The 15,559-nt window shown below is 31.8% G+C and overlaps 1 protein-coding gene across 1 annotated transcript; it reads right to left on the bottom strand.

Annotated features, from left to right (window-relative positions):
- Positions 1–6,003: 6,003 nt before the first annotated feature.
- Positions 6,004–12,391, bottom strand: LOC131048463 (probable disease resistance protein At4g33300). Its single transcript, XM_059209195.1, has 5 exons — positions 12,077–12,391; positions 8,768–9,174; positions 7,647–8,002; positions 7,353–7,564; positions 6,004–6,841 (listed from the first exon to the last, which is right to left on the bottom strand). The coding sequence occupies exons 2-5, from the start codon at positions 9,020–9,022 to the stop codon at positions 6,024–6,026; spliced, it is 1,641 nt and encodes a 546-aa protein (XP_059065178.1). The 5' UTR covers positions 9,023–9,174; positions 12,077–12,391; the 3' UTR covers positions 6,004–6,023.
- Positions 12,392–15,559: the final 3,168 nt, after the last annotated feature.

The raw sequence follows: 15,559 nt of genomic DNA, 5'->3' as shown, positions 1-15,559 counted from the left end.
GTACTAATATATATAGGGTATATTGCAATACAGATATTCTTACAACAAAATTAGATGAAAAGATAAAAGAGGTACAGGATAAAATTGCTAATACTGCTAACTCTTTTGATGGACTAACTTCACTCACCACATCTATTAATGGACAAATTTTGATTTTGGAGAACCAAATTTCTTCTCTTGAAAAGGAAAGAGATAAGATCATTCAAAGAACTAGAAGTCTCGTGAGTCCAAGATTGGATTCACTTGGTGTACATAAGAGGGAATTAATGGATATGCTTGGTAAGCCCACACCGACAGAAGTTAATGAGAAAGAATCACTTGCCTATTTACTTAGTGGACTTGTATCTATCTTTGACACATTACAAACTGGCTAGGATACTTATGTAGAGTTATTAGAGAAAGCTTACCTAGAAATCTTGAAATTGGTCAAGCTCTGGTAAGACATTTTTGGAGGTATTCAGTGTACAATTATTATTCTTTGATATTCTTTTTACAATTTTTGGGCATTGATGTCAAAGTGGGAGTAGTATACATGTGAAAAAGAATGAAGGGTTGCACACATTAGGGGGAGTTACAGAGTTTTTGGAATTTTGGAGTATTGGAGCATTTTGCATATTCAGCTCAGGGGGAGCAGGGCAGGATGAAACCGATAGTTGAAACCATGACAATTTTTCACATGAGTGTTTCCATCAATGCCAAAGGGGGAGATTGTTGGAAATTGACACTCTACTAGTAAGGTTTCATTATGTTGTCATTGATGGAAACATGATTTTGGGTTTTGGCTTCATATGGTGTACCGGCAGGCACTTCACAGACTCTACACCAGCACCGACATTGACACTGACAAGATAGAAGATTTCTTTGATCACTAGCAATGAATGCCAACATGGTATAGTAAAGGTCATCAGTATTGGAGGATGACACATGTTGGATCTGGCATCAGCAGCTTGTTTTAAAGCTTATTCATTTATGTTATATGGCCGACATGTAATATGATATTGTATATATCTTTGTAAGCCGACATAAGGCATAAATTTGTATAGGGTATATAGGAGAGATTGATTAGATCATTTTGCAAGAATAAGAGAATAGGGATAGACATGTGGAATGGATATATGGTTGTAATGTAATGCAAAATATATTAGAGAGACTATGTATGTGAGGAATTCATTGGAAGGGTTATTCCAATACTGAGGTTTAAGGTTTTAACTGGAACAGACAGAGCTTAAACTAGAACTGTATTCTGGCAAAGGAGATGCTATACTAAGGAGTTCATACTTCTCAAGATTGTTGTCTGGATTGTTATGTAGTCAATGAGACTCCTTTTGTGATGAGCAGTGTGCTCTAGGCTATAAGCCTTCTTGCAAGTGCAAGCCCATCATATACTATAATATCTCTTCATATGGCCAGTGAATTGATATTGTGGGTCACAAATCCCATTGTGGTTTTTCCTCATTAAGGTTTTCCACGTATAAATCTATGTGTTACGGTTCTCATTTAAGTCTTTGGCTTATTGGTTTCATTACTACTTTCAATTTTGTTTATAATGGTTGGTGTATGTATGTTTTGTTAAGGCTAAAATCTTCTATTTCGGTATAACACTGATTCACCCCCCCCCCCCCTCTCAGTGTTATTGGTTTCCAACATGAGCCACATTAGTTATAAAAATTAATAATCTAACTCACTCTTATTGTTAAAATTAGCTAAATATTAGGTTATAATTTAACTCTACCTTTCAACTAAATCAAAATAGGCCATTGGCCATTGCACTAATATTAACACTACATTTCAACTTTGAAACATCATTAAACTATTTTTTAGCTTAGTCAATACTAGATCTATAAGCAAGGAGTTTTCATACTAGCGAAAGATCCAAATGTGTCACTGCCACATTTAGGATATTATTTGATATCTACATTTCCAAGGCTTCATTCAATCTAGATGCCTTGAGGGCCATTTTTGAAGATTTAACAAAGTTTAATAGAGAAGATATAAAACTAGCCAATTTTTCAACATAAGAAGTGGGGACTTCTTTCTTGAAAAATGAGTCAAGGTTATAAGGCAAGGAGACAATTTCCTTGTCTTTTTTTGAGCTTTCTTTCCACTAGAGGTAAGTGGAATCTTGACACCTAAGGAGGCCCTAGTAGCATAAAATTTTAAAAGAGGGTCACAATGCAGGCTCTCCTTTGTCGAGACCATTGGCAACAAACCCTGGACACAACATGAGTTGCAAAGTTGCAAAGTTCTCACACAAAAACTATTCAAGATTGAAAAATAATTTTATTAATATCATGTAATCAAGACTTTCCATGTAAACATATTTTATTCAACCTTTTTTTCATGTTGTGTTTTTTATTCTAATCCTATCCGACATTGCCACTTTGAAATGGCTTCTTTTAAGGATCTTTATTGGTGGATGGTATTTTAGCCAAATATTTATAACATTGTTTTTAAATTGTCCTATTGTTTCACAATGGCATGCTTCTTTTGAGATTAGGATGAACTACCAAATTTAAGAGTTCAACCAAATTACTTCTAAGGATTATTTGATCAATGGATTTTGGTCATTACATGATCCTCATCATTATGTCACTAACTAAGATTCTTATTTCTAAAATAAATTGACTAGCTTCTCAAATTTGAAAATTTATATTGTGGCACTCTATGTTGTCACAAACATTTTTTGTTTGAGAGAATTTCTCATAGATCAATAGGCACCAAGATAGAATTCTCAAATTTCTCATCCAATTCTTGTATCAAAGATCTCAACTCAACAGTCCTTTTGAGAAATGATTCTAACTAGTTTTCATGCTTTATCTTTATACTACATAATTGACTTTGCAAGTTTAGGATTTTATTTGATTCTTCACCTCATACATTATCTAGATATTATCAAATGAATCTTTGGCTATTGATTAGTCTCCCATAAAGGGTCAAACTACATTAAACACACGTTGAACATAATGATCAACTTGGCCTTCATATTGGCTAGATTGAATTTCTTTTGTTTGTCAATTTCATTCTCATGCCATATAATTGTACTACCAACAAGATGCCAAATTTCTTCAAATTTCAATCAAGTTTTGATATTAGGTTTCCATGCAAAATAACTATTCTTAAATAACAATTAGAAATTTGGAAGAAATTTTTATCACTTAGATCAGCAATTTTTTAAAAAAAGGATATCTATGATACCATAAGTAAAACATAACTCAGTTGATGAAAACAATAACACAACACCTACCTTGTCTTTGGAGATACAATAATATCCAAGCCATTCGGATTAGATAGCAAAACAACATGATCTAGAGGTTGAGATGATAGTAATGCACTATGATTATGACCTCGTTCTTCTAATCTTCCAGAGCTACCAAAGGAATGAATGACTTTCAATATTACTAACATGAAGTGGGTAAATTTTTCACAGCGGCAAAGCTGCGAGCCTCCGATATTGGAGGTCTCAAGTTCGAACTCGATCGAACCCTTCGTCGGTTATTTCCACGCCCAGTCCCAGACACTACGGATAATATGGGTGACATGGCAGATGCTACACGGATGCAGGCCACATCAGATTCGGTGTTTATGCTATAGTGCATGCCCACGGGGCAATGGAGAATGAAGAAGGGAGGTCGTGCTGTGCGGAGGCTGGCAATGTTGGAAAGATAATGTGCTAGAGGCCCGCAATATTGGAGGTATAAGGAGTAATTTGGAGAGATAAGGGCAGCGAAGGGAGAAGGAGATTGATAGGTGGTTGTGACTGCAAATAGAGGGATAAGAAGACTATGGAGGGATAAGGAGACTATGGAGTGACAAGGAGGGATGTAGTGGGAGAGATAGTGGGAGAGATAAGGAGGAATGATTAATCAGTCCAATGGAAAAAACAAAATCTGAGAATTGAGGTCCCTAAAAAAATGTGGTCTCATTGATTTATAGTTTCAGTCAAAAGCAAATCGTTTCTGATCTAATATAAGAAATATGTAAGATGCTTAAATTTCCCATTACACATTACTATTATAGATTAAAAAAAAAACATGAGTACAAATTTATTACATTATTTACCTACTCATGGTCTCAATTCACCAGACATAATAGTTATCCTACTTAATCTCTTCATTAGAATCTATAGTTTACCTCCATATCAAATAAACCTTAATTTGAATCTCAAGAGACCAAACTAGAAAACAGTATCCATAAGAAAGGTGTGGAAGAGCATACACGCAGTACTATATGAGGAAGTGAAATTCTACCATTACCAGGATATGCAGATTATGCGATCGCTTGTAGATGCCACGTTTTCTCCCTCTCAGTGTTTTGATCACAAAATATCTGGTACGCAAGCATAACCTTGCTACATCAGTTGTGAAGGTAAGACCTCTCGTAGTTCCCAAGATATCAAAGATGGATAGGGCTATGCAATTGAGAATTTAAAGGAGCTGTTGCAACAAGCTAATGATCTTCACATGGAGTTGAAATAAACTGGGAGTGCAGAAAGGGTAGCTCTAGTCTTGCCTTCTAACTTGTTAAAAAAATAAGTAAGGGGTCAAAACTAGATTTTTATCACATTTACTTTTTAATTAAAGTGAGTTGGGGAAGGCTCTTCCACTCATAAAGTTCAGTTCATAGCAAATAAAAAAAATTAGATAAGCTTGGTTAGACAAGCTTGGCATACAAGCAAGCAAAAATCAACTAACAACTACACATAGAATTGATAGAGCAACAACGGCATAGCAAGCAATTATATAATAAAAACCAAAAAAGAAAGCATAGAAGATTCTACTAGAGGGAGTTTCCGGTGTCAACCATCTTCTCCAAAGTAACCTCCCATCGTGTAGCAGTGGTAGTCACTTTGTCGTCCCTCTGAACTGTCCATCTGTCTTTTTTTTCTCGCCTTTTAGCTCTCTTCTCAATCTTAGAGCCCACAATCACCACTCCCACAACCATCTTTCTCATTACAGCATTGGTAATTTTAACAATTTTACCCATGGCATTTTTAAGAGACAATTTTTTCCCTTCATCTGGCACAACCCATACAATCATCTTGTTATACAAATTAATAATTAGTTTAATTTTAGTGCTAAATGTAGTTAAATATTAATTTAAAATTTAGAAATTTCAATTCTCATGCATGTCCTTCTAATTATATAAGCATTTGCATCAACATATATATTATATTATGATAGCTTGGGTGAATTTTATTGTCATATCCTTTGAGAATTTTGATTGGAATGTTTTTTTAATACATTAATAAGGTAGGAAATTTCTTATTAATATTAAAGTAATTTCATAAAAATAAACTTTAGTAAGAATTATCTCCCATCTATTTCATCATCTTAATAATGAATCATTGAATGTGATTAAAAAACAATGATACAAAAAATATTACATATAATTGAATCCAAAATCTATTTCTATCATAAATTATTCTAATAGTTTTAAAAAAAAAATCATATACCATATGTAATATAAATTACTAAGAATTTAATACAAATGTTGACCTAATTTTGTATAGAAAATCATTATATATTTTTTTAAACAATTTAATACAAAACTAGACTTAATTTTGTAGAGAAACCAATTATACAGTTTGCTTTGAAATTTAATAAACCAAATGACCCATTTTTCTCTAATTGATCGTAATAAATTACTATTGAATCTAATAAATATATATATGCAATCTATATTTTACCTTTACCCCTAAAATTTAACATGTTAGGATCCTATTTATGAAGTCAACATCAAATGTAAAACAAATACATAATAAATCAAATTCATTTCAAATAATAAAATGAGCGTTCTAATGAAACAATTTGAAATTACATTTTTCATCATTCAAAGAATAGATGGGTTAAAAAAAATTTAAAAAAATTACATCATATTTCCATGATTAACTTTTGGTGAACTACATACACCTAAAACTTTATTTTCTTTGTGAAAGTCCATATATAAATTCAAAATACAAAATTACATGAAACTTAATCAAAGTTTATTTGAATGTATGCTTGTTGCATGGGCTTGGAAAGAAGTCAATCATCAAGCCAATCCAAACTAAAATGTAATTTTATAATTTCTACTTCAAGTATAGGGATAGAAATTCTCTTAGCTTGTAGCCATTGCTTCCCAATCTTCTCATCACACATAACATGTTTCAAGGAACTTAGTTGACAAACAGCTTTTGGAAGCTTCTTCAAAGATGAACACTCTCTCATATCAAGTTCAATCAAACTTTTAAGTTTCCCTATCTCCTCTAGAAGTTCTCTTAGATTCTCACATAATGAAATATCTAAATATTCCAGCAATCCAAGTGCACCAATTGATGTAGGAAGCTCTTTTAGCCCTGGCATTGCTGATAGCCTTAACACTCTTAGATTCAATAGATTGCCAATGCTATGTGATAGATTTTGAACAAGATGGCAATTAGTGATGGACCATAGTTGAACATTTGGCATATGAAATATAGAAGAGGGTAAGTCTTCCAAATCGCTACAATGATCCAAGTTAAATGATCTAATTTTGGTACTATTAAATTTTGGTACATTTTCTATCCCTTTGCATAAGCTTAACGATAGATTCTCTAAGTTATCTAGTATATTTCCATTGCTTTCATTAGGGATTGAAATCAACTTCTCCAAATAGACAACCTTGAGTTGATTGAGTGAAGATAAGGCATCTAGACCTTTCAAAATGGCCCTTTTTGAACCATAATTAAAAACCATGATAATTTTTAAATTTTTCATGGTTTTTACAAATGGGGGAAGGAAGTATTCACTTGCATTGAATAGTAATACCAAAACCTCAGCCTTAGGAAATAACATTTCATGCCATTGAGATTCTTCCATAGGTCCTACACAAACATATCAAATACGAAATCCAATTAGAACATTCCATTTGACAACACATATTAATTTATGAATTAATAGCCAACATAATATAGAGTAAAATTTGAATATTATTACTATAATTCAATATAAATATTTGTTTTCCTATAAAAGAATAAAAAGGTACAACATAAGAAAAATAACTATATATTAAAAACCAACACAAATGTGGTAATAAATTTTAAAAGAGAGAATATTCCGAATTCTATGATTTGCATAAGAAGGTAATTAATTAGGAAAATAAAAATTTAATAGCTTACATTCTATGACATGTCAAGTAACTATTTATTTTATCTTTAAACATAAACTACAAAAAAAACAAAAAAAAAAATAGTAACTTTTATGTTTCAAGTAGAGAAAATTTTAGCAAAATAGTTGAAGTTTATATTATAAATTAAAAGTAAGATACTTGAATGAACTATATAAAAAACATCATAGTAATATTTTGTGCCTTGAAAATTATTTTGAATAACATACCTGTGTGAATTGACACAACTTGAGCATTAAATGCTATGTTACTATATAATTTCCATTTCTCTAGAATGTCGTGCTCCCTCCTAGGCATAAGTAACCTCTTCCTATCCTCTACATTATCTTTGCATCCCAAATACAAGGATAAATCTCGTATTATATCATGCTGAAAAAAATTCAACTCCAATGCATTTCCATAAGAGAGAGTCCTTTTGATCCTATTTAGCACAAACAACATGTTAGCTCAATTTAAAAAAATAAAATAAAATTAAATATACATGCAAGAAAACAAAAATTTACCTTTGATTGTTACTTAAATTTATAAGATTTCTTCTTGCAAGTTTGAACAAGATGTCAATAGCATCTTGCCACTTTATCTTCCTAATATTAACCCAAATTTGTAGCAGTACATCAACACATATTTTTTTACCCTTAGGAAATAATCCCAAGTCTAAGAAACACTCTTTGACCACATCATCTAAGGAATCAATACTGGATTCCAAACATCTAAGGATCCCTTCATCATAATAATCTGATATGATTTCTCCATTCAAAATCTTACTTTTTGCCCTCTCCCAAGCTACATGAGTTTGCCCTTTCAAGGAACTCCCAATCACCTTTAGAGCAAGTGGCAAACCTCCACATTCTTCTAGCACCTATAATTTATGAAATATGATTAAAAATGTCACAAAAGTTTGTGCACAATAAAATCACATATATAATTTAAGATATATATGTTTAAATGACCTATTATCTGCCTAACATACATAAAAACATGCATGCATGCATATGTACATACATACATATATACATAAATGCATGCATACATACATACATACATACATACATACATGCATGCATACATACATACATACATACATACATACATACATACATACAAACATATGCATACATATATATAGATACACACACACACACACACACACACACACACACACACACACACACACACACACATATATACATACATATGTACGTATACATATGTATGTGCGTATGTATGTATGTATGTACATATGTATGTGTCTATGTACGTATGTATGTATGTATGTATGTATGTATGTATGTATGTATGCATGCATGTATATATGTACGTATGTATGTATGTACGTATGTATGTATGAATATGTATATGTACATACATACATACATACATATACATACATATATATCTATATATGTGTATATATAGATACACACAAACACACATATATATTGTGCTTAACCATATCATTTAACAAAGATTATATTTTCAAGTGTTCTCAATTCTAGGTTAAAAACATTTGATGAAGTTTTTAATAATTTATCTATTTCAGATGAAATATTCAAAAGGATTATATAAAGAAAAAAAAACTAGATTCATGTATGTTTGCAATTATGAAATGTTTTAAAAATCATACCTTCTTGACTAGATTTACATCGATCATACTTGGAATTGATGTTTGTCCAAAAGCCCAAAAGCACAAAAGGGATAGAGCATCTTGCTCACCGAGCAATGGTAATTGATACACTTCATTCAAGAATTTTTTGGAGATAATGGAACTATCTCTTGATGTTATAAGTGTCTTATATCTTGTTCCTTCAAAGAGTAACTTATCTAAATCCTCTTTCGACCAAACATCATCTAATATCATCAAGGTTGGCTCTGATTGCATTAGAATTTGTTGTTGTAGTTGTATATGCCCATCTTCGATATTTTGGAACTTGACTTTATTTCTTTTTAAAATCTTCACCCATATAGTTTCCAATATTCCTTTTAGGTTTGGAGACTGGGATACAGTGATAAAAATCACATTCTTGAAGTATTCTAATAATCAACAAGAAACAAATGTATTTTAGATGGTAAATTAGATAGTATAAAGAAAATAAAATGCAACCCTATAATAGAAAATGAAATTGAATTTCTATCAAATAGGAATCCTTACCAAAAAAAATTAATATGTATTTATTTGAACTAATAGAATGTTAAAAAGAGAAGATCCTTAAACAAAAATTTTAGCTTGATACTATTACAAAGGTCTAAAAGTTATATTGTATATTTGTATTTTCTTAATATATTAAATTAAATAATTTCTTTTAAATATTTTTTATTTGATTAAAAAGTCTTTATTTTAAAATATGGATTCATGTCAATAACAAAAAAAAAATATTGAAAAAAAATAGTGCTAAACAATTCTAGATGCTAAATACCAAAAGTGAGACAACTTTGCCTCGTTATAATTTAGTTGAATTATAATATGTATTCTTTTTCAATCGATGATTGATGTAAGAAAAACTATCAAACATGTTGTTGTGCAATAGATATTTAAAAAAAATATAGAATAATAGAAAAAGTAAAGAATTATTATGATAGAATTTTATTGATGCTTTCTCATACAAACTTCCTCTTCTTTTACATAGTGCCTTGGATGGTAGTTTATTTTAATGATATATTTCAACCATAGTCTAAAATTAAGTGGCATTTGAATTGAAGGCTTATTTTGAAAAGTCATTCCCTTGTACAATAGCTTCGACTAATGTCTATCTTGGCGCAAAGGCACATGTTAATTGAAAAGAGAGGCCAGAATATCATATACAATAAAATAATTGACTCAAAATAGACCGCAATTTTAGTGAAGGGGGAATAACCTTTAATTTGAGGATCGTTGCAGAGAGCCAATGCGAGTGTTGTTTTCCCACCTCCTCCAATGCAATGAACGCCAACAACAGACACATCTCTCTTCAACAGAGGAACCTTCAATTCCTCAATACTTCTCTTCAACCCCACACAAAACTCAGAGTTTCCTGGAGTGCAAGACACTAAAGAATCCTGTACCATTTGAGTGCTTTCAACCATATCAACTGAAGCCATTTTTTCTAAGCTTGTCGATGCGATTGATAACTTCTCTATATTGGAAATGCCTGGGGGCAGCTCAATATATAAGCATTTGAGAAGAGCAAAATTGAAAGATTCATAAACTTTCATTCCTATTGGGTTCGGGGAAACTATGAAGAAAAATTATCAGATCCCATCGGATACGTCTTCCTTGCTGGCCCGTCAATGACACGGACGAAGTCATGAATTGACCTAAACTTGGGCATCAAGTTTTTTGACGAAACCGTTTTCAGACGGCACATGGTAAATCTACCCACAGTCAAAATACATTTTCTAGGTCATTTGTTTAGTTGGCTGACAATTTACAGTGGGTCGGGGCTTTGAATACCATACCCATAGTTTTGAGTGGACAGCACGATGTGAGACTAATTTTTCTGTAGAAGTTTCTGTTTTAGAGTTTTCGGAGTAAAACCCTAGATTTGGATGGTTAATTCTGATTTGTGAACTTTAGCGAAGTTGCCGGCTGTGTACCTTAATCTTGACAGAATTGTCATGCACTATGTTTTAGGCTCTTTCGTTTGTCCCACATAATTATCTGTATTAGCACAGACGCTATTGATTATTCAAACTTCTATAGATGACCTACTGGCTGATGCTAAATTTTGGATGGCAAAGAACGACTAGTTTAATTACGTAAGATTTGCGACTATTTCGAGAAGTGATAAAGACAATTGTTTGGTCAACCACGCATATTACGAAAATGTCCTTAGGAGTTGTTCCAACTGCTCATCTATTGATTTAAAACTTTAATAAGAAATTAAAATTTTAGGTGGAAAGGTGCATATATTAATTTTTTAATTTAAATAGGGATATATAATTTTAATCCATGATTTCATTGTTCTGATTTGCTTAGTCTAAAATCTATTATTCTTAAAGACATTAAATTTTCATATGTCCATTTTTAAATTCAATTGTATAAGATATTTATCAAAGTATTAAGATGTAAAAGGAACCTTAAAATTCATACTAAATAAATCCTAGACAATTGAATCTAGAAACTTATTAATATTGTTTTTTATTTGTTAATGTGTACAAGGCAAGGGAAAGGCCGTTCTACGCAGCTATGGTCGAGCAGGGAATTGGCATAACAATTGCCTTGGATGTTCCTTCAACGACTAACGCCTCTCGTTAGCATGTCCGAGCCCAAAGCAGTGAAGAGAAGCAATAGGCTGCACTGACAATAGGTAATGCCTATCATGTAGAAAGCTTTTGTTGTATCTCGGTGTTCTCCCAGGGATCCGAGATCCATAGATTAGTGCGCCACTGGCTTTTGTATTTCCTAATTCTGATTCATCGGAACATGAGTTTTACTAGTTACAAATTCATCGACTTCCTCGTGGGAGGAGGAGGTTTTGTCCCAAAGAAAGCTCTCCAGATCTGTTCCAATCTATCTTTACACTAGACTAGCAATTATCCGATTGATTTGGTTTGGTTCCAACTAATTTCTCTTAGTAATCGTGATTGATTCTGGAGTTTTGTTTGAAGACTTTTGCGCGGATGAGAAAGAATGCCATCATTTACGTGGAAATGGAAGGGGAATGGAATAGAAATCGTAAGGTGGGTGAGTGGGATCGAAATCATAAGGTGGGTGAGTGCAGAATCAAAAAAGTGTGGGATCAACTAACCTTGAATCCAGATCCGAGATCATACCATGTCCACAACGAGTGGAGTAGGGAAAACCTTAAGCTATAATTTCCATGGGCCTCTGCCCCCGAACTTTAAGGCTGCTTTGCCATAAATTATTGCAGAAGTACAAACGAACTTTCCTAAAGTTGATCTAACTAAAACTTTACTCTTCTTCCAAATGAATAAAAGCGGGCAAGAAGAAGAATACCCGGAATTGGTTACTCGAAGAGCTTCCCCGTTGGAGGAAAAATGATAAGCCCTACATCTGCGTCGCACATAATGGAAAGCTCCTGCGCTTTTTCCCAGCAAACTCCTCTGAGATGCCTGGCCGCCGCTTTCTCTATTTTCTTAAGTACTATTCTTTCTCTGCCCATCTGAAATCTCAAAAACTTAACCTGCAAAGAGCTTCAGAAATTAGACAAAAATTTACAGAGCACGGATAGCTTAACGATTGCCCGATATTGGAGCACTGGAAGAACATCAAGTGGATCTAATGAGGCGGAGCCACTGGTTCAAATAGGGAAATTAGAACCATGCCCATGAGAAGAGGCAAAAGGAGGCTAAGAGAGTTCAAACCAATTGCAAGTAGTGCGATCCTTGGAACCTTGCAACTAATAGCCTTGATACTTGGATCTTCGATTTTATATAGAAACACAACCATGACCATGTCTATACCCATGAGGTGAGGAAGAGGCACAAGCTAGGGCCCTAGTCATCAAGAAGCTCTTCCAAATGTTCAACTTCTAGAGTAACTTTGAAATATATCACTTAAATTTACATAAGAACATTCTAAAGAGGAATCTATAGCTTAATTGTATAACAAAAGGTGAATATCATCTAAACAATTATACAACAAAGTTTAATTTGTATTTTTCTAATCATTTCACTCTAAAAATATTCAAAATCTAGTCAAATTTAAATGTGAGGCATAAATGATTTCCCTTAGTATTATACGTCACGAGTGCCCATTTGAAAAGGGTTGAAAAAGTAATATATCTTGCAACACAAAGCTTCTTGATATAGTGTAGAACCAAATAGATGCTTGAGAGACTCCAACCATCCATAGAAACAATAACAAAGAATGAGGACAACCATGTGAAGCAAACAAGAACAAATTAGAAAACCTTGATAAAGAATGTACCACAAGAAACAAGCCACTTTATGCACAAGTTTAGATACACCTAAAAAGATTAGAACCATCTACCTCTTGTGCCAAAAGAATATTTGAGATGTCAATAGTGGTATAATTGTCCACCATTTGAAGATGAAGCATAAAATGTAAGTATCCCTTGTATAGTCTATAACTACTTTTAGTATTTGAATATACTATTCCTAATTATTTCATAAAGTCTTGAATGAGTCTACCCCACTTTTTGTGAACTAAATGGAGAGCGATGACATCAATAATAGTTTAAAATTTCTCTTGATCATAATTAGATCATGAGAACTTCAATTTAGATTTAAGCACGATAAAATTGGAGCTTCTTATAAAGATATTATAAGGAGTTGTGGCTCCTCTATTAAAGATTACGTATTGGTTGATAATAAATTCAAGATGACAATGCAACGACTAGTTTAATTATGTAAGTTTTGCAATTCTTTCGAGAAGTGATCAAGACAATTGTGTGGTCATCCATGCATATTACGAAAATAGTCCTTAGTAGTTGTTCCAATTGCTCATATCTTGTTTTATAACTCTAAGAAATTAAAAATTTACATGGAAATGTGTATATATTATTTCTTTTAATTTTAATAGGGTATATATAATTTTAATCTATGATTTCATTATTCTGATATGTTTAATATAATGTTTAATCTAAATCTATTATTCTTAAAGACATTAATTTTTTTCAATTTATATAAGTCAATTATTTAGACTCAATTGTATAAGATATTTATCTATGTATTAAGGTCATAAATGTAACCTTAAAATTCATACTACACAAATATCATAAACTTGAATCTAGAAACTTATTAATATTATTTTTTATTTTGCTGAAGGTGCTCCCTATGTGAGCTTTAAAAGTTCAACTAGAAGATTGACGGATGATATCATCTTAGAGGTGTGCAAGATTTTTGAAACATTTATAGCCATTCGATGGAAAAGAAACAAAAATCCCTTTGACTATGCCTTTGACAAGAGACTTTCTATAAATTCATTGATCTAAAATTATAATAATTTGTTGATTTTTCTATCAAAATTAAATAAAATAGAATGTTTTTTAATAATTAGATACATTAATTCCTTTTTATTTTAAGTTGATTTTCTAATTAAAGGTGATTTTCTAGATGAAATTGAATACTGTTTATCTAATATATATCTATTTGGTATTTTATTATCTAATTTTCTTCTAATATGAATAAATTTGCATGCAAAAATGAATGAGTGCCAACATAGTGGTGATGACTTGCCTACTTGCCTTCATAGTTTTGTAATACAAACATTTTTTGTAATTCTTAATTATAGTTTTGAATTATTGTTATTTTAATTATATTTTTTTAATATTAACTAGAACTATCACTTTATATTTTTTTAATGTTAACTATAACTATCACTTTGATAAAATAATATCAATAATTATAATATTACATAAATAGTATAGTGAAAATATACTTTTTTCTTAATAATATAATCTTAATTTAATTTAAAAAGTATATAATTATAATGAGAATAATAAATTGAATCTTAATGGCCTGCTAATGGGCCTAATTGGGCTAATCCAATCTTCACAAAGTGTAAAAAAGTGAAATGGAAATGTCTCAAGGAAGGGTCGGTTAAGGTAAATTTGGTACCTTTAGTTGCCGCTTTCATGGAAACAGATTCGTTGAAGAATATCATTGCAATAGCAATGAAAAAATTGAAAAACTAAAAAAAAAATCTTGCAAAAGCACAAGTGGCATTTGAAATAGTCTTATTGGCAAAAAAACTTGAAGTGGAAATAATACATTTAAAGGGAGATTTGATGGTGACAGTGAATGCTCTACCACAAGGAAGGGTGCTTGCATGGAATATAGACAAGTTTATTAAATCTACATGGAAAGTGCTAAATACATTTTAAAATTTTAAAATTTACATGTCTATTGTTCAGGGAATGAAGTGGTGGACACCCTATCCAAGTGGGTGGTGTCATTTAATGAAAACATTACTATAGATTTTTGGGAAAGGTATGATGATTTTGGATGGAGAAAAAATCTTGAAAGTATGTCACCATCATGAATGATGTCATCATTCTAGAGAGTGGATCGATAAGACCTTCACATTTTTTTGTGCAATTACAAAGATATGGTGATTAAATTTCAGTACCTCTAAGGTAAGATAATTGTATAATGGCCTTTGATTTATCATATCAAATAACATCATCACACATAGCTTTACATACCGTTTCTATGTTTCCTATGATGACCAAGTCATCAACATATGTATTGATTATCATAGCCTCCCTGTTTGTTCCTTGAGGTAAAAATTTGGATCATATGGACTCTTACTAAATATATGCTATAAAAAAAGTTCATCAATTTTGATATAACAAGTTGTATGATTTTTCTTGAGACCATATAAAGACTTAACAATTTTATAGACCACTTCTTTTTCACTAAATTCCATACACCCCTTCAGTTGGGTCATATAGGCCTCTACCTTAAGGCCTCCATTGAGAAGGATGAGTGGTATCATTCATTTGATACAACATCT

Source organism: Cryptomeria japonica, chromosome 7 (genome assembly GCF_030272615.1).
Source record: "Cryptomeria japonica chromosome 7, Sugi_1.0, whole genome shotgun sequence".
Classification (NCBI taxonomy): Eukaryota; Viridiplantae; Streptophyta; class Pinopsida; order Cupressales; family Cupressaceae; genus Cryptomeria; species Cryptomeria japonica.
Note: the sequence above shows the minus strand (reverse complement) of the source record. Positions and strands in the feature narration are given on the sequence as shown.